The sequence below is a fragment of the Camellia sinensis genome, chromosome 2 (genome assembly GCF_055761805.1).
Source record: "Camellia sinensis isolate YWXY chromosome 2, ASM5576180v1, whole genome shotgun sequence".
Lineage (NCBI taxonomy): Eukaryota > Viridiplantae > Streptophyta > Magnoliopsida > Ericales > Theaceae > Camellia > Camellia sinensis.
In genome coordinates, this window is record NC_138962.1 from 55,113,567 (window position 1) to 55,140,550 (window position 26,984).

General features: G+C 37.3%; 1 protein-coding gene across 1 annotated transcript; it reads left to right on the top strand.

The window, feature by feature from the left end:
* Positions 1–22,220: 22,220 nt before the first annotated feature.
* LOC145820048 (uncharacterized) lies at positions 22,221–26,277 on the top strand. Its single transcript, XM_082914459.1, has 3 exons — positions 22,221–23,425; positions 23,551–24,581; positions 24,682–26,277. Exons 1-2 carry the CDS (start codon positions 22,838–22,840, stop codon positions 24,226–24,228), a joined length of 1,266 nt encoding a protein of 421 aa, XP_082770585.1. The 5' UTR covers positions 22,221–22,837; the 3' UTR covers positions 24,229–24,581; positions 24,682–26,277.
* Positions 26,278–26,984: the final 707 nt, after the last annotated feature.

Here is a 26,984-nt window from a genome sequence, read left to right on the forward strand (position 1 = left end):
AGGATGCCACAATACAGTTCAGAATATAGGACATACATTCATTCAGTTAACCGTAATCAGTTCAGAAAACAGTACAGTTCAGTTGTTCAGAAGATAATCATTTCGAACATATCTTTACACAATCGTTACTCACAGAGTTCTGGGCTACAGTATGCTAGAGCGTGTCTCTCCAGTCGCCAACCCTACACAGTTAACAGATTGAACACACTAAGCTACACAGCTGGAAAAGATAACAACTTAATCCCTAATTTGCCTCGGTGTGTTCTACATCTATATCCTCAGTAAGATGCCTTAAACTAGGCCTAAGCATGCCTAGGATGGGATGAGGATGCAAAGATGTACTCAAAAAAGCAGTTTCAGAATTAATCAGAAAACAGAGTCCCGCTCGAGCGCAGGTTTCCCCGCTCGAGCGATCATGCAACAAAGGTACACGCTCGAGCGTCAACTTTCCCGCTCGAGCGTACTGTAAAAGTACTGGATGGGAGAAATCTCCGCTCGACGCCCGCTCGAGCTCGAGACGCAATCCTCCGCTCGAGCGCCCAATCCTCCGCTCGAGCGGACTGTAAAACAGTGCAGAGAAATACTGGATGCTCGGATTCCACGCTCGAGCGCCACTTTCCCCGCTCGAGCGGAAGTGCAAAATCTGGGAATTTCAGATTGCACCTCCAAGCCAAAACCAGGTTCAAATGCATCAAAACCAATCCTCTTGGGCCCATTTTCTGGAAAACCTTTATAAACACATAGAATAACATGGTTCAAAGCTCAATTTGAGAAATCAAAGCCCAAGGGTGTTTAATTCAAACTCAATTTCAAGAACAATATGAACATGCAAACATGCATGAATTCAAATCATTTTGAAGCTCCAATTTGATGCTCTAAGGAGTCAATTGATCCAAAACATGATGAAATCATGGACTATACTCAAAACATGGTCATGCATGCAACAATTTTCCATGAACTTAACTCAAAATCCAACAATTCAAACATGCATGCATGGATTATGCTCTATATCAACATGTATGAACTAAAACATGGCTTAGCTCTACAATTTAACATGGACCATGCAAGAATTAGCTCAAACACAAGAATAAGAAGATGAAATCCTTACCTAAGTCTTGTATTCAAGGTTTGGGAGCTCAAATACGCAATCTATACTTCAATTACCAAGCAATTCTTCAAGAACAAATCTAGTCTCTCTCTCTCTCTCTCTCTCCCTCAAGGTCGGTAAGAACAAGAAGAGGGCTGAGGAAAAAGTTTGTTTCAAGTGTATACAAGGCTCACATGGTATATTGAGATAGTGGCCACTAGGGGTAGTTTGGTAAATAAGGCCAACTTAAGCAATAGATCAATATTTAATCTAATTTAATCATACCTAATCAGTTTTCAGATAAATATACCATAAAGTCACATTAATTATGAGGATCATAAAACATCAATCAATTTCGGATTCGGCCGCCGATAAGGCCTTCAATTAACAATTTAAACATAAAACACAAACAGATCAAATAATCAATCAAACAGATAGAATACAAATTAATATACACACTCAGTCAATTCAGTTCCTGTTTTCAGTCAGTCAGTTCAGTACTTTAACCAGTCCAATTATCAGTCATAATCAGTTTAACGGTAATCAATGTTTATCGGTAATCAATCAGTCATTAATCGGTAAACAGTATGAGGGTTGTTACAGTCTCCCCTCCTTATAAAGAGTTTAGTCCTCTAAACTCGAGTTACCTTCGTTCTGGAAGAAAACAGGATTCAGTGGAAACAGTTCAGGATATCTTTTAGCCATGTCATCTTTCCTCTCCCAAGTGGCATACACGCCACCATAGTTTTGCCAATCGACTTTTACCAGCGGGATTTCTTTGTTTCTCAGTTTCTTGATCCGTCTGTTTACAATCTGTATAGGCCGTTCCTCGTAAGTGTAGTCATCACTCAGCACGACACGAGTAGGCTTTATTACATGGAAAGGATCCCGTAGGTAGTCTCTCAACATAGAAACGTGGAAGACGTTATGCATATGCTCCATTTCAGGAGGAAGCGCAACTTGATACGCCACCGGATTGATTTTCTCAATAATCTCATACGGTCCGACATATCTCGGTGCTAACTTGCCCTTGACTCCAAAACGAGTCTGGCCTTTCATCGGTGTCACTTTCACAAATACGTGATCACCCACTTCATACTCTCTGTCTCGTCTTCTGACATCAGCATAACTCTTCTGTCTGCTCTGTGCAGTTTTCAGTCTCTGTTGTATCAGTTTCACTTTCTCAGTTGTTTCATAAACAATCTCGGGCCCAAGCAAAGGCCCATCTCCAACTTCTGCCCAGCAAATCGGAGATCTACATTTTCTGCCATACAATGCCTTGAAAGGCGCCATACTAATACTCGAATGGTAGCTGTTGTTGTAGTTGAATTCAGCCAAAGGTAAATGGCTTTCCCAGTTTCCCTGAAAATCAAGGACACACATTCTCAATAAGTCCTCCAGAGTTTGGATGGTCCTTTCTGATTGGCCATCTGTCTGAGGATGATAGGCACTACTCAGTCTCAGTTCAGTACCCAATGCAGTCTGTAGGCTTTGCCAAAACCTCGATGTAAACTTCGAATCCCTGTCGGAAACGATGGACACAGGCACTCCATGCAGTCTAACAATTTCGTCAATATAGAGTATAGCCAATTTATCCGCATTATAAATTGTCTTAACAGGTAAGAAGTGAGCAGATTTAGTCAGTCTATCAACAATAACCTAAATCGAGTCCATACCTTTACTGGAGCGAGGCAACCCAACGATAAAATCCATAGTAATATGTTCCCCATTTTCACTCCGGTATTGGTAAGGGTTGCAATAGGCCTGCGGGTCGTTGATGTTCGGCTTTAACTTGTTGGCAATGAAGACATTTCGATACAAAATCAGCAATTTCTTTCTTCATTCCCGGCCACCAGAAATTCAATTTCAGGTCTTGGTACATTTTCGTATTCCCTGGATGGATAGAAAATCTTGAGTTGTGGCCCTCTTGCAGAACTCTTCTTTTCAGTTCAGTATCACTCGGTACACACAGTCTGTCTTGAAATTTCAGTGCATTATTCTCAAATTTGAATCCCGGTCTAGGTTTAGATTCTCTTTCTTCGATAATCTTCTTCAAGAAGTCATCCAGTTGCTGTTTCTCTTTAATCTCTTCAATCAGTGCCGGTTGAGCAGAAGTAGCAGCTAAGGTTCCACCTTGTTCTCTCAAAACAATTTCAATTTCAGATTTTTCAAGGTCACAAAGCAACTCTTTCTGTTTTGTAAGCAAGCATGCTAAATTTCCAATCGATTTCCGGCTCAATGCATCGGCAACGGTATTGGCTTGTCCCGGATGGTACAAAATCTGTAGGTCGTAGTCTTTAATCAGTTCTAGCCATCTCCGCTGTCTCATGTTCAGTTCTTTCTGTGTGAAGAAATATTTCAAACTCTTGTGGTCGGTGTATACTTCACATGTCACCCCATACAGATAGTGACGCCAAATTTTCAGTGCAAATACTACTGCAGCAAGTTCCAGATCATGGGTCGGGTAGTTCTTTTCGTGCGGTCTCAGTTGTCGGGAAGCATAAGCAATTACTCTCCCATTCTGCATTAAAACACATCCCAAACCCTTATGAGAAGCATCACTAAACACAGTATAACCATCCATACCTGAAGGTAAGGTAAGAACCGGTGCAGTCACTAGTCGAGTTTTCAACTCCTGGAAAGCAGATTCTCTTTGGTTAGTCCAGTCAAATGATATTCCTTTCTGGGTCAGTTGAGTCAATGGTAAAGCAATTTTGGAGAAATCTCTGACAAATCTTCTGTAATATCCAGCCAATCCCAAAAAGCTTCAGACTTCAGTCACGTTTGTTGGTCTAGGCCAGTTCACTATAGCTTCGATTTTCTGCGGATCAACAGAAATTCCATTTTTGCTAACAACATGCCCCAAAAACATAACATGGTCAAGCCAAAATTCACATTTAGACAGTTTAGCATACAGTTTCTGTTCTCTTAAGGTTTGTAGGGCAAGTCTCAGATGGTGTTCATGTGTCTCCTATATTCTTGGAGTAGATCAATATGTCATCAATGAATACAACAATAAAATTGTCAAGGTACGGTTTAAAGATTCTGTTCATAAGGTCCATAAATGCCGCTGGTGCATTGGTAACTCCGAAAGGCATAACTAAAAATTCATAATGGCCATACCTCGTTCTAAAAGCAGTTTTATCAATGTCATCTGATTTAACTTTCAACTGATGGTATCCGGATCTGAGATCAATCTTCGAAAATACTTTAGCACCCTGTAACTGATCAAACAGGTCATCAATACGTGGTAATGGGTATTTATTCTTTACAGTTACCTTATTCAGTTCACGATAGTCAATGCACAGTCTCAGTGAGCCGTCTTTCTTCTTTACAAACAAAACAGGTGCGCCCCATGGTGAGGTACTAGGTCTGATGAACTTTTTGTCTAACAGTTTTTGCAATTGCACTTTCAGTTCTTTCAGTTCAGTTGGAGCCATTCGGTAAGGAGCTTTAGAAACTGGTTGTGTTCCGGGAACCACATCAACAGTAAACTCAATCTCCCTGTCAGTCAAATCTCCTGGAAGATTATCTGGAAAAACATCTGGGAATTCTCTGACTATAGGAATACAGTTCACATTAGCATTATCATCAGTAGACACAGTCAATACGGAACACAGATATCCCTTACAGCCCTTTCTAATCAATTTTACAGCTTTCACAGATGAAATCAGATACGGGGGAGATACTACTCCAACCCCATTAAACACAAATTCAGGTAGACTAGGTGGATGGAAAACTACTTGTTTCGTTACACAGTCTATGGTGGCATGATATTTCGTTAACCAGTCCATCCACAATATAACATCAAAATGGTCAATGTTCAATGGCAGTAAATCGATAAACAGATGTGCATCTCCAACAATGATTTCACAAGCAGGGTACATGTATGCACAGGTCATAGATCCCCCAACGGGTGATGATACAGCTAACAGATAATTCATAGGTTCTAAGGGTCTATTCAATTTATGCGAAAAAGCATGCGACACATAAGAATGCGTAGACCCCGAGTCAATCAGTACATATGCATTCTGAGTACAAATAGAGAGAATACCTGACACAACGGTCTCGGTATTCTGGACGTCTCCCGGTACTAGGGCAAACACTCGGCCCTGCCTCATAGGCTCTTTCCCGGTAGCTTTGGGGTTCGGTTTTGGTGCTACAGTTGATGCTGCTGCGCTTGGTGTAGCTTTACCACTAGCTTGTGGGGCAGAGGGACAGTCTTTAACCACGTGGCCCACCTTGCCACACCTGTAACAGGCTCCTGATATCTTGTAACAGACTCCCTTGTGATTTTTACCACATTCAGAACAAGGCGGTATTGTACGGTTTCCTTGACTAGAAGTAGTCGTTGACCCCGTATTCTGTTTCTTGTTCAATGGACTATGTTTGCCTTTCTTAAACTTAAAATTCTGCCTTTTTCCCCGCCATTCAAACAATGGCGTTTCAGTTTTCAGTGCTTCAATGTTTGATTCAGCCATCAAGGCTCTGTCAAGAACATTTACATAGTTCGGTAGCTTCAAAACATTTATTTTGTCGAGAATTGCAACATTAAGGCCGCCTTCAAATTTCCTGGCCTTCTTATATTCAGTATCCACCACATGCGGTGCATATCTAGCAAGCTCGGTGAATTTCGTCTCATATTCCGCAACGGACATTGTGCCCTGCTTCAGCTGTTCAAATTCGGTCACTTTTCTATTCCTGACACACTGAGGGAAATACTTTTCAAAGAAGGACTCCTTGAACTGAGCCCAAGTCATAACAGTATTTGCATCGCGGATCAACATCCACCACCTTCTAGCTTCTTCTTGTAGGGTGAAGGTAGCTAACAATACTTTATTCGCTTCTGAGCACGGAAACACTTCAAATAGTTTTTCTGTTTCAAGCACCCAAGCTTCAGCCTTTAGCGGCTCCAGTCCTCCCTGAAAGGATGGCGGTTTCATCTTGTTGAATTTATGGGTGAGAGCAATAATATCCCCATCATTCACATTCACATTCTGTTCATTCACATTTTGTTCCGGTACAGCCGGAGGAGGTAGGGGCTGTTGATTCAGTTGTTGGTCCAGTCTTGCAGTTATCAGTTCCATCATTTGTTCCAGTCTGGCCATTCTGGCCTCAGAGGATGAGGTTTCAGTTTCATTTGCAGTGTTTGCATTATCCATTTCACTATAAGCAGTTATAACAGTTTTAAACATAAGCAGCCATTTGTTTAACAGTTTTAACACGTGAACATATATTCAGTCATAACATAACCACACACTTATCATGCTCATGAGATGCCCTAATTACTTTTCTAGGACACCATATAGCTCATTTGGACACGTGTGTGCGGTATAACTCGTGGTAAGTATCGCTCTGATACCACTCTGTCACGACCCAAACCCGGCCCTATGGGTTTAGCACCGTAACCGGCCAGTAATCCGAGATTACCGAAGGCCTGCAGAACAGTAGTACAGTAAAACAGAGTTCAGGGCCTGGCGGAAGCCAATACAGTAAAGAAACAATGCCCAATGAGCTGTGACAGTCTGAATGCAAAAAGACTTTTCATACATTCATACGTAAACAGTACAGAACAGTATGCACATTATTTACAATCATTCAGACTAGGGACTCAATCCCTGCATAACAGTACAGTAAATATTCAGTCTATATAGAACAGTAAGACGGTACAGAAGGGGAAATTCTAAAACACCCCTAAGCCTTAACATGATAGGCTCGGAACCTCGCAGTGAGGCACATAGGCTGGCTTGACAAAACTGGAGTAACCCTGACGCCCCTAGCCGCGGTCTGGTGCCTGTACACCTACATATATATATGAGCAGTGAGCTAAAGCCCAGTGAATAACATAAAGCGTAAAGAGGTTAAGAATGAATGTCCTTACAGTATGAAAGCAGTTCATTTAAACAGTATTTTAGTCTTTCAGTCAGTACAGTCATATGTGGTACACCCATCAGCATAACAGTACAGTAAGCAGTAGGTCTTAAAAGACCGAACAGTAATGATGGCCATCAGTCAGTAAACAGTAGTGGTTCCAACAAGGGAACCGACAGAGAATTCTGTCACAGTAACAGTAAACAGTAGGTGCTAAGGATGCCACAATACAGTTCAGAATATAGGACATACATTCATTCAGTTAACCGTAATCAGTTCAGAAAACAGTACAGTTCAGTTGTTCAGAAGATAATCATTTCGAACATATCTTTACACAATCGTTACTCACAGAGTTCTGGGCTACAGTATGCTAGAGCGTGTCTCTCCAGTCGCCAACCCTACACAGTTAACAGATTGAACACACTAAGCTACACAGCTGGAAAAGATAACAACTTAATCCCTAATTTGCCTCGGTGTGTTCTACATCTATATCCTCAGTAAGATGCCTTAAACTAGGCCTAAGCATGCCTAGGATGGGATGAGGATGCAAAGATGTACTCAAAAAAGCAGTTTCAGAATTAATTAGAAAACAGAGTCCCGCTCGAGCGCAGGTTTCCCCGCTCGAGCGATCATGCAACAAAGGTACATGCTCGAGCGTCAACTTTCCCGCTCGAGCGTACTGTAAAAGTACTGGATGGGAGAAATCTCCGCTCGACGCCCGCTCGAGCTCGAGACGCAATCCTCCGCTCGAGCGCCCAATTCTCCGCTCGAGCGGACTGTAAAACAGTGCAGAGAAATACTGGATGCTCGGATTCCACGCTCGAGCGCCACTTTCCCCGCTCGAGCGGAAGTGCAAAATCTGGGAATTCCATATTGCACCTCCAAGCCAAAACCAGGTTCAAATGCATCAAAACCAATCCTCTTAGGCCCATTTTCTGGAAAACCTTTATAAACACAGAATAACATGGTTCAAAGCTCAATTTGAGAAATCAAAGCCCAAGGGTGTTTAATTCAAACTCAATTTCAAGAACAATATGAACATGCAAACATGCATGAATTCAAATCATTTTGAAGCTCCAATTTGATGCTCTAAGGAGTCAATTGATCCAAAACATGATGAAATCATGGACTATACTCAAAACATGGTCATGCATGCAACAATTTGCCATGAACTCAACTCAAAATCCAACAATTCAAACATGCATGCATGGATTATGCTCTATATCAACATGTATGAACTAAAACATGGCTTAGCTCTACAATTTAACATGGACCATGCAAGAATTAGCTCAAACACAAGAATGAGAAGATGAAATCCTTACCTAAGTCTTGTATTCAAGGTTTGGGAGCTCAAATATGCAATCTATACTTCAATTACCAAGCAATTCTTCAAGAACAAATCTAGTCTCTCTCTCTCTCTTCCTCAAGGTCGGTAAGAACAAGAAGAGGGCTGAGGAAAAAGTTTGTTTCAAGTGTATACAAGGCTCACATGGTATATTGAGATAGTGGCCACTAGGGGTAGTTTGGTAAATAAGGCCAACTTAAGCAATAGATCAATATTTAATCTAATTTAATCATACCTAATCAGTTTTCAGATAAATATACCATAAAGTCACATTAATTATGAGGATCATAAAACATCAATCAATTCCGGATTTGGCCGCCGATAAGGCCTTCAATTAACAATTTAAACATAAAACACAAACAGATCAAATAATCAATCAAACAGATAGAATACAAATTAATATACACACTCAGTCAATTCAGTTCCAGTTTTCAGTCAGTCAGTTCAGTACTTTAACCAGTCCAATTATCAGTCATAATCAGTTTAACGGAAATCAATGTTTATCGGTAATCAATCAGTCATTAATCGGTAAACAGTATGAGGGTTGTTACAAAAATTATTACCAAATGTCTCACATGTGGGTCTCATGCGGGTCTCACACCCATATTAGACATTTGGTAGAACTTTTAGTAGAATTTTTGAAATTTCTAATATTTTTGTTTTTGTTTTTTTTTATTTTTGTGAGAGAAAAAAGTGTAATAAAAATGCTAGAGACTCCAAAAATTCTACCAAAAGTTTTACCAAATATCTCATATGGGTGTGGGATCCACATGAGAGCCACGTTGTATGGGACCCACACCCATGTGAGACATTTGATAAAATTTTTGATAGAATTTTTGAGATCTCTAGCATTATTCAAAGTGTAATAATTATGGTTTGGATGTAACATTTTATCTTATTGATTTATGTAACTAATTTTATCTTTTTGTGCTTTTTAACCAAAAATCTAAAACCAAACGAAGCTTTAATGTTTTATCTTGATCAATAGATATGAAATTTTTAGATTTCAAATTAAAAGTTATGGAGAAATAGAATTTTAGATGAGTTTGGTAACAATTTGGATTTAGTTTTTTTTATAATTGATTTTTAAATTTTATAATTTATTGATGTAATAAACCTTCTTATGTGGAGATTTATGTCCCTCCTTTGTAACGTTATTTTCTCATCCTTTATGGAGATTTGGATCATTCTTTTTATTGAGGTTTTTTTATAATTTTTTTTATTATCTCATTTTAAAATCTTGTGAAATCATTGTACTAAATTAGTCTGATCTTCTATTAATTTTGTAATGAAAATTTTCTTTTCAATCTAAAAAAAAAAATCTAATTTGAATTTATTTTTATTTAAATTTATGGATAAAATTAATAGTTTTAAAAGATTCATCAATCTTGTATTTAACAAATTAAAATAGGAAAGTCATACATTATTATCAATTTGAGTAGGTAGGTAGTAATCCAACTCCCTCACTCACCATGGAAATATTATTTTTGGAGAAAATGCTAACCATTTAACGATTAAAAAATAATTAAATTTATAATATTTCTAATTTTTATCTAATTTTATAAATTTTCATTGAAAAATTAAAATGAAATCAAACGCTTGAGGAATATTGACAAAAAATAAAAAATAAAAAATTTATCAATAATTTTATTATTAGTAATAAGATTCTTATTCTTTAATAAAAAAAAGATGCTTGGTCAGAAATTCAATATCGAAGTCCTCGATCTAACAATCAATACATGAATTTACTTTATTCATAAAGACATATTTCTATCAAAAAAAAAAAAAAAAAGAAAAAAAAAAAATTCCAAACTACACATTCTTTATTAATACTTATACTCCTAAATCTCTTTTTACATACTCAACCTTCGTCTGAGAAATAGGTTGATTTTTTAATTATTTTAATTTAAAATTAAAAAATTTAATTGAGAAAGAATTTTTAATTTTTTGATTTTTTTATTAAAAAAATATAATAATTATAAATTAAATATAATATTTTATATTATTAAATTAAAAAATTTATTTTATTTTTTATAACTATTTTAACACAAAAAATCCTCAAACCCAACCGCGGTTCAAATCTCATTCCATCCAAACCCACTCTCTCTCTTATCTTCTCTCTCTTTCTCTCTCATCAATCTCCGCCACTCCACCATCCACGTCGCGCAATCTCGGCGTCAACGATCTCATCATCCCTGCGTAGCTCGGCCGAGCACAACTGGAAACTCGCCGGAAATCATCCATGTGTAGCTCGGCAATGGTGGACTACGGCGGTTGTAGATCTAGATTTCGTAGTGAACATTCTCCTTGACTGTGGCGGCGATGGTGGCGGATTCTCTCTATCTCTTCCCCGCCGACCATCCATGGCGTAGATCTGCTTCACCTCTCAGTTTCTGGATCTGGATTCGTAAATCTGGCTTCTTCTTCTTCGATCCGACCATTCATTGCGTCACCGACAGTCCACTAAGCAAATATATGTTTCCTCTCACAGCCGTCGATCTCTCTCTCTCTCTCTCTCTCTCTCTCTATGTAGGTTTTAACCACCAATCACTCTTCTGGTTGGTTTTCCGCTAGCTGACAACGCTTGAGAGGACTACTTTGACGAAGTAGAACCAGGTGGTAAAGGTGATCACGGACTTGTTCTTGCCTCTGATTATGATGCAGATAGAGCATTAAAGCAAGGTGCCTAAGTGGTGTTCTGTCCTTGAAAACACTGCTATATCTTTAGCTCATTAGATTTGCATTTCTATTATATGCTCAACTATTGGTAAGAATTACCAAACATTGAATGGAATTCAACTCCAAAGTAAATATTGTTACCAAACATCCATTTTCTGTTTTTACCTTTACTCTTCTTTTGTGGATATGATTCTATCTGGCAGTAGACATGAATGTCAAGGGTTGTCCTATACATTATTTTTCCTATTTGTTTTTTCTCTCAAGCGATTGATCGAATAAAATTGATGCTTTTGTCAACCATCCCAGAGTTGGTTATTCAAACCTAAAAACTCAACAAAGCATTTGGTTGCCAATCAAAGGGAATGCAATGGGCTTGGCAAGTTCAAATATTCAGAAGTTTGTCTTTACATTGTCATGGTGACTGCTAATAGGTATCATGTTATTATTGTTGTTGGTGTTATTTTGTTGATTGCAACAGAGGATCTATGTATATCTGTGTAATATTTGAGGGAATTTGAACACACAGGTTAAAAAATGCAATAAATTAAAAAATGATTTCAACAAATAGCAATTTATAATATATTTTGGAACAGATAATTTTCACATATAGGAATTTTGAACAGATAAGGCTTGATTGAAGATTGTTTCTTGGAAAAATCTGCAGATAGATTTAAACAGATAAGGGAAAAAATTGAACAGATTTAGAAAGCTATTTGAACAGATAGACAAAAAAATTGAACAGATAGTCAAAAAAATTAAACAAATAGATATAAATTTGAACAGATAAAATATAATTGAACAAATAGTTTAAAAAAAAAGTCAAAACAAATAAAAAAAAGTTAACAGATAAATTATGGGGTAAAATTAGAAATAAAATGCCTTTCAAAATAAATAAAAGGATTTCTCACCAACTTATTTCACAAATGGTGGATCTCTCATTAACAAAAAAATATTCAATAGACCTAATGCTTGCCTTATACCGTCTTTAGTTTAGACTTTTCAACAATTATCTCTAAAAAAATATAACCTTAAGGCCATGTTTGTTTAGATAGATTAAATTAGGTTGGATTAGCATTTCCATAACTAATAGTCCTAAGACTATGAATCCATTTGGATTGTGTATTAGATTGAGTTAGGATTATAAGGAGGGACTAAGGCCTCGTTTGGGAATAGGCGTTTTTAGTAACTTTTTGGCTTTTTGGTTAAAGTGTGATGTAAAAAAAACTAGTATGTTTGAGATGACTTTTTGACTTTTTACGAAAAGATATGTAAAAAGTAGAGAGAAAATGAAATCTTTGACTTTTTGGTATGGGTTGTTGGCTTTTTAGTTTTTTTAGTAACTTTTTGATTTTTTAGCTAAAATGGGCACTTGCCAAACGAGGCCTAACAGTCCAAACTTTGGCTTAATCCTCCAATTTATATCTTATCCCCCTCTGTGGGATTGAATAATCCATCATATGTAGGATACCATATCTGGATGGATTGTTAGTCCGTACTTCAATTGCTTAACTAAATATCGGATTAATAATTTTATTGTACTATTAATCCAATCTCAGGCTCATATCCACCCATGCAAAACATGGCCTAAGGTTATTAGCATAGAATTGAAATTATAGGAAGACAAATATCAAGTTGAGTTGGGTTTAGATCATATTTACACTATATAACAAGAGCAGCCCCGTTTTGTACCTCGAAAATGTGGAGGCTCGAAATGGCTTGAATCCAAAATGACGTCGTTTTGTATTTTTTATTTTTTATTTTTCCTTTTCTCTGTTTTGAAACAGAGAGGAAGAAGAAGAAGAAGAAGATAGATGGAGCATGGAACAGACTGTTCAAATCATCATTAACAATAACCACAACAACACACAACATCATCATCAAACACAGATTTTCAAAATCAAACACAGATCTACCACAACAACACACAAAATCATCACCATCAAACACAGATTTTTTTTTTTTTTAAAAAAAAAACACAGATATACACCATCGTCCATGCCCATCGTTACACTGTCGCCCATCATCGTCTCGCACTGTCGCCATCACCGTGGCCTATCGCCCATCACTATCTCGCACCGTCGCCATCGCCCCGTCATCACCATCACCATCACCAGCTAGCTAGCTCTCTCTCTCTCTCTCTCTGTGTGTGTGTTCGCCCTCCCTCTCTTTCTTCTCACTTTCTCTCTTCCTCCCTCCCCTGTTTCAAATATAAAAGAAGAAGAAGGGAAAAAAAGAAATGAAAAGCAAAACGACATCGTTTTGCAATTCGGGGCAATCGAGCCACGATAATCTCGAGCTACAAAGGATTATTGATAACAAGAGTATGTGCCGTTTCGAACGTGGCCTAGCTCGGCCTGACATTGGACTTAATCCAGAAATTCCAAGGTTGATTCTAAAAAAATGATTAAATCTTAATTCCACCCACTTAATCCAATACACATGATCTATTAATAATTCATTTTTTATCTTCATCTTTGGGAACTTTTAAATTATTTAGACCATTTGAATAATTATTTAAATTAGAAACATGAATAAAATTCACTTGTAAAATAAATATATATTTTTAAGAATTATTTTAATTTAACATGTATTTTTGTTATTATTTTTTAATTTATTTTGTAACTAAATAATATAAAAATTAAAACTAATATTTTATAAATGGTCGGGCAAAGTTGGGTTGGATTGGATTAAAATCTTTATCTCACACCTAATTTTAAATTTAAAATTTCAATCCAACATAATCCTATAATTATTTTTTTCAAATTTTAAAAATATTGAGCTGAATTAACCCCCTAGTTGAAATAGTTATCCCCTACTTAAAGTCGCTGTTTTCTCGAATCAACTTATAGGGATTGAGATCCTCTTTTTATATTATTTAAGGGTTGTAAAATAATTATGAAAATTAATTACTATTTTAAATTTAGAAAAAATTAAAAATAATTATTGCAAAGGGAGCTTTTTTGATAAATCCACTTTTTAAGAGGTTTATTCCATCCAACCCATATTCTTTTTGACTATTCCATTGGGTCCTATTTGAGATAAGAAGACCAAAATACCCTTTTCATCTACTTGTGTTCCATTTAGTTCACATTATTTTCTTATGTTTCAATAAGTCTTATGGGTAACATAATTACCAAAATACCCTTAATGCGAATCTTCACACCGTCAATGTGAATATTCATATCGTCAATGTGTAGGGGTCCGACCCATGTCGATCCTCATGGGTGCTCGGAAAAATTCGAGTTACGCCGGGGCGGGCCCGACCCGTTGACAATGTGAATATTCACATTGACATGTTAACATTCACATTAATAGGAGTGTAAAATTGGCCCACGTCTCGTGGCAGTGCGAAACCCGCTCGCGGCCTATGGGCGGGCCCAATCCGATCCGTTGACAATGTGAATATGCACATTGACATGTTAACATTCACATTGATAAGAGTACAAAATTGGCCCGCGGCCCATAGGCGGCCAAAAGCCCGCCTGCGGCCCGTTGACAATGTGAATATTCACATTGACATGCTAACATTTACATTGATAAGAGTGTAAAATTAGCCCGCGCCTCGTAGATGCCCGAAACCCACCCACGGCCCGTGGGCGGCCTGGGGCGGGCCCGGCCCGACCTGTTGACAATGTGAATATTTACATTGACATGTTAACATTCATATTGATAAGAGTATAAAATTGGCCAGCAGCCCAGGGCGAGCCCGACCCGGCCCATTGACAATGTGAATATTCACATTGACATGTTAACATTCACATTGATAAGAGTGTAAAATTGGCCCGTAGCCCGTAGCCCGTGGGCGGCCCGAAGCCCGAGGCGGGCTTGGCTCGACCCGTCACAATGTAAATATTCACATTGACATGTTAACATTAACATTGATAGAAGTGTAAAATTTGCCCGCTGTCCGAAGCTTGCCCGCAGTCCGAGTAAGGCCCAGCCCGGCCCGTTGACAATGTGAATATTCACATTGTCATGTTAACATGCATATTGATAGGAGTGTAGAATTCACATTGTCATGTTAACATGCACATTGATAGGAGTGTAGAATTGGCTCACGGCCCGTGGATTGCCCGAAGCCCACCCACGGCCTGGGGCAGGCTTGTTTGGGTCCGGGCCCGAGCATGTCCAAGACTCTAGGCTAGGGCCTAGGCCATCACTTTGAAGCCTGGCTCGGCCCATCAGCCCGCTTAAGGCCTATTCAAGGCTCGGTCCGAGCCCCAGCCCGCCCGAGGCGCAATGTCTTTTTTTGTGAAAAATAATAAAATTTTGGTAGAAAAAATTAAAAAGAATTTAAAAAAAATGGCCAGCCCTGCCCAAGCCCGACCTAAGCTCGAGGCTAGGCCCAGGCCCACCGGCCCGACCCGAGGCTCAATTCATCGGCTCGTCCAAAGCCCGAATACCTTTGTGCCAGGGCTAGGGCCTGGGCCGGCCTGGATTTTTTCGGACACCCATGAGGCTCGATATGGGCTGGCCCGGGCTTCTACGCATTGATGATATGAACATTCACATTGACGATGTGAACATTCACATTATGGGTATTTTGGTAATTATGTCTCCTATAGGACTTATTGAAACATAAGAAAATAATGTGGAGTAAATAGAATATAAGTAGATGAAAATGGTATTTTGGTGTTCTTACCTCAAATAGGACTTAATGAAATAATCAAAAAGAACGTAGGCTGTTTGAAGCCCGCCCGCGGCTCAGGAAAGGCTCGTTTGAGCCTGGGCTCGAGCCTAGTCTGAGACCCTAGGCTAGGGCCTGGGCCATCACTTTGAAGCCCGGTCCGGCCCATCGGCCCGGTTAAGGCCCATTCAAGGTTTGGTCCGAGGCCCGGTCCGCGCCGAGGCCTAGTGTTTTTTTTTTTTGGAAAATAATAAAATTTTGGTAGAAAAAATTAAAAAGAATTAAAAAAAAATGACCAGGCCCGCCCAAGCTTGACCCAAGTCTGAGGCTAGGCCCAGGCCCATCGGCCCGACCTAAGGCTCGACCCACCGGCTCGGGCCCGGACCCAAACGAGCCTGTCTCGGGCCGTGGGCAGGCTTCGGGCAGCCCACGGGCTGCGAGCCAATTCTACATTTCTATCAATGTGCATGTTAACATGTCAATGTGAATATTCACATTATCAACGGGCCGGGCCGGGCCTACCACGGGCCGCGGGCAAGCTTCGGACAGCGGACATATTTTACACTCCTATCAATGTTAATATTAACATGTCAATGTGAATATTCACAATGTCACGGGTCGGGCTGCGGTCGGGTTTCGGGCAGCCCACGGACTACGGGTCAATTTTACACTCTTATCAATGTGAATGTTAACATGTCAATGTGAATATTCACATTGTCAATGGGGCGGGTCGGGCCCGCCCTGGGCCGCTGGCTAATTTTATACTCTTATCAATGTAAATGTTATCATGTCAATGTGAATATTCACTTGGGCCGGGCCCGCCTCGGGCCGCCCATGGGCCGTGGGCAGGTTTCGATCAGCCACGGGGCGCGGGCTAATTTTACACTCCTATCAATGTGAATGTTAACATGTCAATATGAATATTCACATTGTCAACGGGCCGGGCCAGGCCAGCCCCGGGCTGCGGAGGGGGCTTTTGGCTGCCCATGGGCCGCGGGCCAATTTTATACTCTTATCAATGTAAATGTTAACATGTCAATGTGAATATTCACATTGCCAACGGGTCGGACCGGGCCCGCCCCGGGCCGCCGGCGGGTTTCGCGCCGCCACGGGACGCGGGCCAATTTTACACTCCTATTAATGTGAATGTTAACATGTCAATGTGAATATTCGCATTGTCAATGGGCCGGGCCCGCCCAGGCTCGCGGGCGGGTTTCGGGCCGCCCACGGGCCAATTTTACATTCCTACCAATGTGAATTTTAAAATATGAATGTTTACATCATAAAATTGTTAACCGTTTAAAAAATATTTATAAGGGTATCAAAATTAAATATAAGGGTATAAGTGTCCAAGAAAATAGTGTAAATCAAGAAAAAAGACTTTATGGAATAAAACTATACATACATGAGACTAAATGAGTTAAAAAATTCTTTCATGGACTTCTTAAGTTAAAACATTTCTAAATAAGATTTATCAATAAAAATCTCTCTTACGAATCCTTAAATAATATAATAGATGATCTTTATCACAACTTTTTAATAACTTTGTAATGGAGAAATATAATGCACACCTCTCTTACAATTTTATAATGAAGAAGATTATAATCTAACTTAAAGATAAAGTATCTCAAAAAGTATTCTTTAGATTAGATAGAATCCAAAATCATAAATCTATATTGACTTTGCATTCGATACACAGTGGTGTTTTGAAAAGATGGTAAAAAGTTAATTTTTTGATTCTTTTTTTTTAAAAAAAAAATTCATAATTTTTTAGCTTTTCTAGTGTGAAAAAATAAAGAAATGATATGACTCGAAAAAATTAAAAAACTAAAAAATTAACTTTTTACCAACTTACTAAAAGACCCCACAATTGAGTAACGACTCCACATAGAAAAGGCTTCACAAATCTTTCCCAGTGTATTACATATCAATTGTATGATGATAGACGAAGGATTAATTATTTCAAAACTTTATACTGCTGTATTTAATCTATATATACAGCTTAACAACACGGCCCCCCCCGAGGCTTTTCCCAATATAAGCCCTTTTTCCATTATATTTCCAAAACTAGGCCAACTTCTGACGGAATTCTAAAACTAAGTTAAAGCGCCATTACTATTCGCGCTTTTACTGTTAGGAGCGCAAAAGTAGATGAACAGGAAAATCGCTATTACAAATAGCGACTTTGATTAAGAAGTCGCTGTTACAAATAGCGCTTCTAGCGTTAGTTTTTGTCCGGATAAAAACGCTTTTCTTAACAGCGTTTTTTACAAAATTTTGTTCCCAAAAAACGCTATTTCTAATAGCGATTTTAACAAAAAAATTTTCCCAAAAAAACGCTATCTCTAATAGCGATTTCAGTTCAAATTTTGTTGCCAAAAAAACGCTATTTCTAATAGCGATTTCAGTTAAATGAAAACGCTTTTTCGATCAGCGTTTTTAAAGTCCTCATATATACGAACGAAACCCCCCTCATTTGCATACGTTTTTTAGATTTTCAGACTTTAGGTTTTTCGCTCTCGCTCTCGCTCTCTGCTCTCTGCTCTCTGCTCTCGCTCTCGCTCGCTCTCTGCTCTCGCTCGCTCTCTCTCTCTGCTCTCGCTCCTCCATCTCAGCTCGCTCTCGCTCTCTGTCTCTGCTCTCTCTCTCTCTCTCCGTGGTATGACATTAACCCTAATTTTATGTATTTAGTTTTTGTGTTTGTAAATGTGTTGTATTTTTCTGTCAATGTTAGGGTTTTACATGTGAATTATTAAATGTGTTAGGGTTTTTATCATTGTGGTTATGAAATTAGGGTTTGGAATTTTTTGGCATACGGGTTAGGGTTTTTCTGTCAATGTTAGGGTTTTTAAATGTATTTGAATTTTTTGGAATCAGGGTTAGTTTTTGAATTTTTTGGAATTATTAAATGTATTTTTCTGTCAATGTTAGGGTTTTTATCATTGTGGTTATGAAATTGAATATGGTTATGAATGTTTATGCTTTGTCCGTGTGGTTGTGGTGATGAAATTAGGGTTCGATATCAGATTGTTCACATTATTAGGATTGTTCAAATTAGGATGTCATTTTAGGGTTCACATTATTAAGTGTTGTAATGCATTTGAATTTTTATGCTTTTGAATCATAAATCGGGTTTGGAATTTTTTTAATTTTTTGAATTTGTTAAATAAATCATAAATATGAGAATTGAGAATTGAGAATTGAGAATTGAAATTTGGAATGATGAAATTCGTAAATCATCAATTCATATAATTGATAATTGTTAATGTGATATTATGAAATTCATATAATTGAGAATTGAGAATTGAGAATTGAAATGACGAAATGTTTATATTTTTAAATTTGAAATCAGGAATTAGAATTTTGAAATTATGCTTGTGAATCAAAATGTCTATATTTTGAATATTGAATAAACCAACGTACATTTGTTGAATTGGAAATTGTTTTTTTTTTCTTGTGAAGAGGAATTAAAAGGAAATTAGGGTTTTAAAAGTAATTTTTTTTAATTAAGAATTGCGATTAAAAAATCTGAAATTCATATAATTGATAATTTGTAATGTCATATTATGAAATTCATGTATTTGAGAATTGTTGATTTGAAATTATGAAATGTCTATATTTTGAAATTTGAAATTTGAAATCAGAAAATGGAATTTTGAAATGATGCTTGTGAGTTTTTTTTTTTTTTGTGCTTGTTAACAGGAATTAAAAGGAAATTAGGGTTTCAAATTATGGTTTTAAAAGTAATTTTGTTTAATTAAGAATAAAAATAGTAAAAATTGTAATTCATTTAATTCGTAATTGTTAATGTCATATTACGAAATTCATGTAATTGAGAATTGTTGAATTTGAATTATGAAATGTCTATATGTTGAAATTTGAAATCAGAAATTGAAATTTTGAAATTATGCTTGTGAATCAAAATGTCTACATTTTTTGAATCAAATTATGGTTCAGAAATTGTTAATGTCTAATTTCTACAAAATATAATTATTAAACAAAAAAATATTTAATTTTGAATGTATTTGATTAAAAAGATATTTAATTTTCTCTCCATGAAAAGATCATGTTCTCTCAAATAAAAGATCATGTTCTCTGAAATATTTAATTTTGACTCTATTTGATTAAAAAGAAATATTTTTATTGGTTTCTCAAAATATTTAATTTTGACTCTATTTTATTAAAAAGAAATATTTTTATTGGTTTATCAAAATATTTAATTTTGACTCTATTTTATTGAAAAGAAATATTTTTATTGGTTTCTGAAAATATTTAAATTTGACTGTATTTGATTTAAAAAAAAAAAATTTGGTTTAATTTCGTTTGGTTTATTTCACTATATTTGGGGTCAGGCAGCCAAAATATGATTAAAACATTTAATGAGCTGAATTTGTAATACATATAATAGTATTCTAGTACAAATTAAAATTTTATGAGAAAACTGAAGAAAATTTGAAAAAGTTTTTGAAATGGGTATTGAACGAACTGACTTATCGTTTTTTTCACTTTGTGATTGTCCACTACCATTGAAAAGGAAAATCTACTTTGTAATAAATTTAGAGTAGTTACAATATATGCATGAAAAGAGTAATAAATTATTTTAATTAATAGTCCATAGCAATTTCGTACGTAAGAAGGGGAAAAAAAAAATTGGCACTTTGATGGGTAAGCATGTGTTTTGTAATACCAAATAATTGGTACGGATGGCCCGATAGATTCACATGGATAACTATCCAAAATGTAGTCCATACATTTAACCACCAACTTCAATTTAATTATCTGTAATTTTTGGCCATTATAAATTATTTCTGTAATTATTTTTTTGTTTTTGTATGTGTAAGAAAAAAAAAGAGTAAATAAATTTAATTTTTTTCTTACTTTTCAGAACGATCCAAAATGATCCAAAATCAAGTTTTCTTACTTTTCAGAACGATCCAAAATGATCCAACATGGAAACACTTCAAATAATTTTTCAGTTTCTAGTATCCAGGTTTCAACTTTCAGTGGCTCAATAACACCTAGAAAAGTCAGAGGTTTCATCTTGTTAGATTTCTGAGTCAACCCGATAATGTCATTAATTATCAGTTCCACTTGCACTGAAGAAGGCGAAAGAGGTAGTTGTTGTCTCTGTTGTTATCTCATGGACTCGGTTAAAGCTTCTAACATTCTTTCCATTCTGGCATCAAAGGATTCAATCACATCATCACTTCTTGTTCTCTCCATTTGCTATAGGTAAATAGAGCACTAATAAACATAGGCAAATAGCTCGTTTATAGTTTTGACAATGCTCAATTTCATTTCATGTCTAATTGTTTCAGACATGTCGTATAATTTCACATACACTAACACATGCTGATGTAATGCCCCTAATTCTTTCTAGGACATCTTGTAGCTTATATGGACTCATGTGTACGGTATAACTCGTGCTCTGATACCACTCTATCACGACCCAAACCCGCTACTATAGGTATGACCGGCCAGTAATCCTAAGATTACCGAAGGCCACTTAAATAGATTTACAAAATTAGGGGTTGGCGGAAGCAAATATCATAATTATTCTGTCCATAGAGGTGTGCAGACATATATGCATGAAAAGAGTAATAAATTATTTTAATTAATAGTCCATAGCAATTTCGTACGTAAGAAGGGAAAAAAAAAATTGGCACTTTGATGGGTAAGCATGTGTTTTGTAATACCAAATAATTGGTACGGATGGCCCGATAGATTCACATGGATAACTATCCAAAATGTAGTCCATACATTTAACCACCAACTTCAATTTAATTATTTCTAATTTTTGGCCATTATAAATTATCTCTGTAATTATTTTTTTGTTTTTGTATGTGTAAGAAAAAAAAGGAGTAAATAAATTTAATTTTTTTCTTACTTTTCAGAACAATCCAAAATGATCCAAAATCAGTTTGTTGTTTTAATTTTATAAGAAAGCCTCTATGCCCTCTACAAAATGGACGAGGGTTACTAGTTCACATAGGAAATAACTTTGTCATTAAGGTCCGTAATGGCACAAGTTGGAGCAAATCAAATTAACTTATATTTTCCATAAATCTGAACAATTACATCACCAGGTTAAAAAAATCTCTCTCAATGTTTGCACCCTGTATTTTATATTGTCCAAATCAATCGCGTCACCCTCTACTAAATATCTCTCAACCTATTTTATTTTTCGCCACTAATTCGAAAGAATTAAGACAACAAGTATACTTCTTGTTATGTGTTTTTTAGATTAAGACAATAGAGCAATGACAACAAAGAACATTCATGTTGAAAAGATAAGAGTCTTCACATAGGAAGTAAATGAGACACAATATATAACTCCACGTATAGATGAAATCTCAGCTGTTCTGTTATACGAATAAAAATAAGTGAAAAAAATGAGAAAATAAACAGTAATAATCAAGTTGAGACACAAATATATAGTTGACAAAATACAAATTGAATTAATGTTTCACCTCTACAGTTCCTTCAACCCTGGAAAATATAAATTGATAAAAAATTAGAGGGTTGCTTTTATTTGTGGCTTCTGCAAATTTTAATGTTTATTTTACAAGTACAATTCGATTTATGTATATTGTTGATATTTTAATATTTATTGTTTCATTGAAGCAAGTATATGGCAACTGTTCCAATTATCTTTTACTGGGGGGGAAACATAATTCGGGATCCCGATGAAGGTGTGTCATATGATGCTGAGCCGAAAGGGATATATATGGTGCAACTTGGCACCACACTTGGCAATTTGGAGGAGATGTTTATGTCCAAGGTCGCAAGTTACGGGGAAACAGTCCGATTGATCTTCAAATGTAGATATCCTTATCGCCAGTGGCAAGCAACCAGCAAATACAAAATATTACCGATAAATGACGATGAGGCGTTGAACACCGTTTTAAGTATCGGTGGGAATTTCGAACCACCAAATTGTTTGGAAGTGTACATTCAGAAAGAGGTTGTACAGAATCTTCCGAATGTAACACAGATGGATTCACATCCGTTCACTACATTGCTGACACATGGGGTTGACACGACAGCATTTCAGTCTCCTATGTATGAATCAAATGAATGTTATGCAGCTGGCTACACACAATAGACATTTCATGGCCATGGTGGAGAATCAAGTTCACATGGTGGATACGAGACTGAATTTCACAATAACACCCAAGATGTGCCCACCTATAGCCATCATACGACTCCAGTTGAAGTTGCTGGTAATATGGCTGAAACGGTTAATTTTGTGCAGTTTGCTGACAGTGACATGTACGGTCCTGATGTCGCCCTAGACAATGATGAGAATGAAATGTGTGATGAAGAAAATTTATTGGGCGGATCAGATGATGATGATGATGAAGAAGATGATGTCGACGCTCCCGTTGATATTCAGAATGCCCCCATTCCACCTAGACCTGAAATCCCTTTCTTTGAAAACATTCACATGGGTGGTGATTTTGACATTAGTAACCGCGATGTCGTTCCCCGTAACCGAATCTGGAATGCTGAAAATCCAGAGTTGGACAAAGGGATGGTTTTCGTTGATAAGAAGCAACTCGTACATGCTGTGAAATTGTACCATGCAACAAATAATCGAGAGTACAAAGTTGTAACCTCCAAGCGAGACGTTTGGGTGTGTGCTTGCAAGCACGACTGTAGATGGTGGTTGCGTGCATCTCTTAGTAAGAGACATGGGCTTTTTGAAATAAAGCAGTATAGGGGTCCTCACCATTGTTTATACCCACGAACGAACAGGGACCACACAAATATTAGCTCCAGTTACATTGCTTCTCATCTTTTGGGACAAGTTGCGGTGAGTATACAAAATAAATGTTTACATTTATATACACATTGTTTATTTAAAGTGTTCACACCAAAATTGTGTCTTTAAAGTGTTCACACCAAAATAATCTGACTCATAGGTATTGTTGTATGCAGAACGAACCTGATATGCCCATTAAGAATGTCATCGAAGACATAAAAAAATCCATGAACTATACTATACATTACAAGAAGGCGTGGCATGCAAGGGCAAAGGCAATTCGAATGGTATTCGGAGATTGGGATGAATCATATATGATGTTGCCTAAATTCATGTATGCATTACAAACATCTAATCCTGGCACCATCGTGCAATGGAAGCATAGATATACCGGAAATACAACCATTATGCCCGTCTTCCACTTTGTTTTTTGGTCTTTCAAACCCGTCATCGATGGATTCAGACATTGTAGGCCTGTTATAACCATAGATGGTACATTCTTATACGGGAAATACACTGGTGTGTTGCTTGTAGCAACGATTGTCACCGCCAATGGCAAAGTACTACCGCTTGCATTTGCTGTTGTCGACAAGGAGAGTTTGGAGTCTTGGTCGTTCTTCATTTCAAATATCAAGGAACATATTGTCATGGACCGACAGGGAGTGACTTTGATATCCGATCGAGCTGAGAGTATTTTAGCTGCTGTGAGGCGGCATTGGTTGAATCCCTCGCTCCAATTTGTTGGATATCATCGGCACTGCCTTCGCCATGTTTGTAGTAACTTTAACACTACGTTCAGAAATAAGGAGCTGAAACAACTTCTATGGAAAGCAGGAAGTGCTCATCAACGATGAAAGTGTAATGGTTACTTACAACAAATACAAGCTATTGACCAAGAAGCCATCACTTGGGTTTACAAGATGAATCCTGAGGAGTGGGCCCTTTCGTATGACGGTGGACATCGCTGGGGGGTATTGACTAGCAATGATGCAGAGTGCTTCAATAGCGTCTTGAAAGGTGCAAGGAACTTACCTATCTCAGCTATGGTTGAATTTACATTTCGGCGGCTTGTAAAATATTTTGACGAGATGGGAGCCCAAGCTGAACTAGATGTACGAAATGAGTTCCAATACCCTAGACAGATGCAAAAAACTATTGAGGATGGCATCGCAAGGGCAAATACTTTCAAGTTGATATCATATGACAGGTTAGTTTGTAATATAAATTAAATTATTGTTATTATGTTGTCAATTTAACTACACCTAAAAACATGAACTTCATTAGTTTCTATTATAATTTTTTTATAGGCCACGCCGCGTGTTTGAGGTGCAAACATCTTTTCGCCATGGACGAGGTCGCAATACACAAATTGTGCGGATGAATCAACCCACGTGCAGTTGTGGGAAATATGAGATACGACACTATCCATGTTCTCATATGCTCGCTGTAATGTCTGAATGCGGTGACAATCCATTCGAGTACGTTGATCCAGTATATAGGTTTCCTGTATACATGAGGGTTTGGGAAACTAAATTCAATCCAATACCGCATCAAGATTATTGGGCTGATCCGCAGTGGACTTTAATGCCTAATGTACTGCGTCTGCGACAAGTGAAACGGGGTCGTGCATCTATGTCTCGTATTCCGAATGAGATGGACATATCAGATAGGCGTTTGACCGCTCGTTGCAGTGAGTGCCAGCAGACAGGTCATGACAGGCGAACATGTCCGGCGCGACTTGGTCGATGAAGACTATGTAATACTTACATATTGTAATAGATCTTTTTGTAATTCTTTATTTGTAATAGATCATTTTCTTTTCTTTGTAATTCATTATTTGTAAACGGGGTCATACATGTAATAGAACATTTTTTATTTGTAATAGATCATTTCTGTTGTTTAATTCTTTATATATTGTAATTGTTTTATTTGCTTGACAAAATTTACAACTATCATAGTTTTTATTCTCTACTTCATTCAAAATGTTTATTACAGAATTTTATTTAAAATCACATAGTTCTTCTTTCATTTTAAGATTTTAATATTTCGACTGATTCAAGCATTTTGTACATTTAGAATTTATGAATTACATGTACGTAATTTACAAATTTTTTACTTTATTGCAAAACAAAAATTACAAAATTAATAATGAAGTTGTCGAATATGCCATAAATGTAACGAATTTTGTCAAATATGTCAAAATCAATAATGACGTTATGTCAAATATGCCAAAATCAATAATGAAGTTTTGAAAAAAAAATGATCATTCCATTTTGTTTGTAAATATTGACATACAAAAACTATCCACATGTTATTGGTCATTATTAAGCTTATGTAACTGAGATCGTAAAATGACTTTGTAAAAGATTTTTATATTAGTCCGAAGCATAGATAACGATATGTTATGTTGAATTGCTTATCATATTTAATGGCACATAATATGCAAAATTTTGATTTTAGTTAATTGCTTCCATGTTAATGGCACACAAATTTATACTTTTAAAATAATCGACCACATTTATTTTCCAAGTCGTCATGTACATAATAATTTCAGCTTAATTGATATAGTTAAATTACATGCTCACCAATACAGTTTTTCAAAATGTATTTGTTTTTCAACTGTACAGGTTTCATGGCACATCTACCTGATGAGGTCCCCCTTTTGAGTCATCCACATCGGGCTGACAGTATATGGGAGGACCCGGTATGCAATAACGTTTGTTGGACTTTACGCGTACAATGAAAATACACTGCATTTTGTTTTTCATTTCCTTGATAATGCTATAATTTAAAATACTCATTCTGTTATGCAGGACCAGTCACGCACCGTGGTGGCATGCCGACGGGGAGATTCCGGCCTGTGGGATCGTCCATTGGACCATAGAGTCTTGCAGTGTCTACTACGCGCGGGATTCTATGGTGTATATCGTATAGGCCATATCAGACTGGACCACCCACTCATTACTGCTCTCGTCGAGAGATGGCGCACAGAGACTCATACATTTCATTTCCCGACCGGTGAGGCCACCGTCACATTGCAGGACGTATCTGTCCTATACGGTCTACGGATTGATGGGCGAGCAGTTACTGGACTTGACCCATCATTGACGACGGAGCAGTGGATAGCGCTATGTGCTGAGCTATTGGGAGTAGCACCTACACTTACAGACTTACAGGCAGGTAGAGTGAGGGTGAGGTGGTTGTCGGAGCATTTTCAGGGCGATTTTCCAGATGATGCTGCAGATGAGTTAGTACAGCAGCATGCGCGAGCATATATTCTGTGGCTTATTGGGGGGGTACTTCTCCCTGATAAGTCACAGAACCTGCTCAAGCTGATGTATTTGCCACTGTTGAGAGACATTGACGTCATCGGCCAGTACAGCTGGGGCGCCGCGGCTTTGGCATGCTTGTATAGGATGTTATGTCGAGCCACTCAGGTGGGTGTGACTCAGATCGGAGGACCCCTTGTCTTGCTACAGGTTAGTAAGAATTTTATTACATGTCAATTCATATTGTATGGCATATATCAGTATTGTAATTGCGTTCAAACTATTGCAGATTTGGGCGTGGGAGAGATTGATTCGCATTGCCCCGTCTAGGCGGCAACTAG

Excerpts from the sequence above, each read along its gene's own strand:
- LOC145820048 (XM_082914459.1), top strand. The coding sequence starts at position 22,838 with ATGGCTGAAACGGTTAATTTTGTGCAGTTTGCTGACAGTGACATGTAC. Across the intron at positions 23,426-23,550 it reads ATCTTTTGGGACAAGTTGCG|AACGAACCTGATATGCCCAT; the intron begins GTGAGTATACAA and ends TGTTGTATGCAG.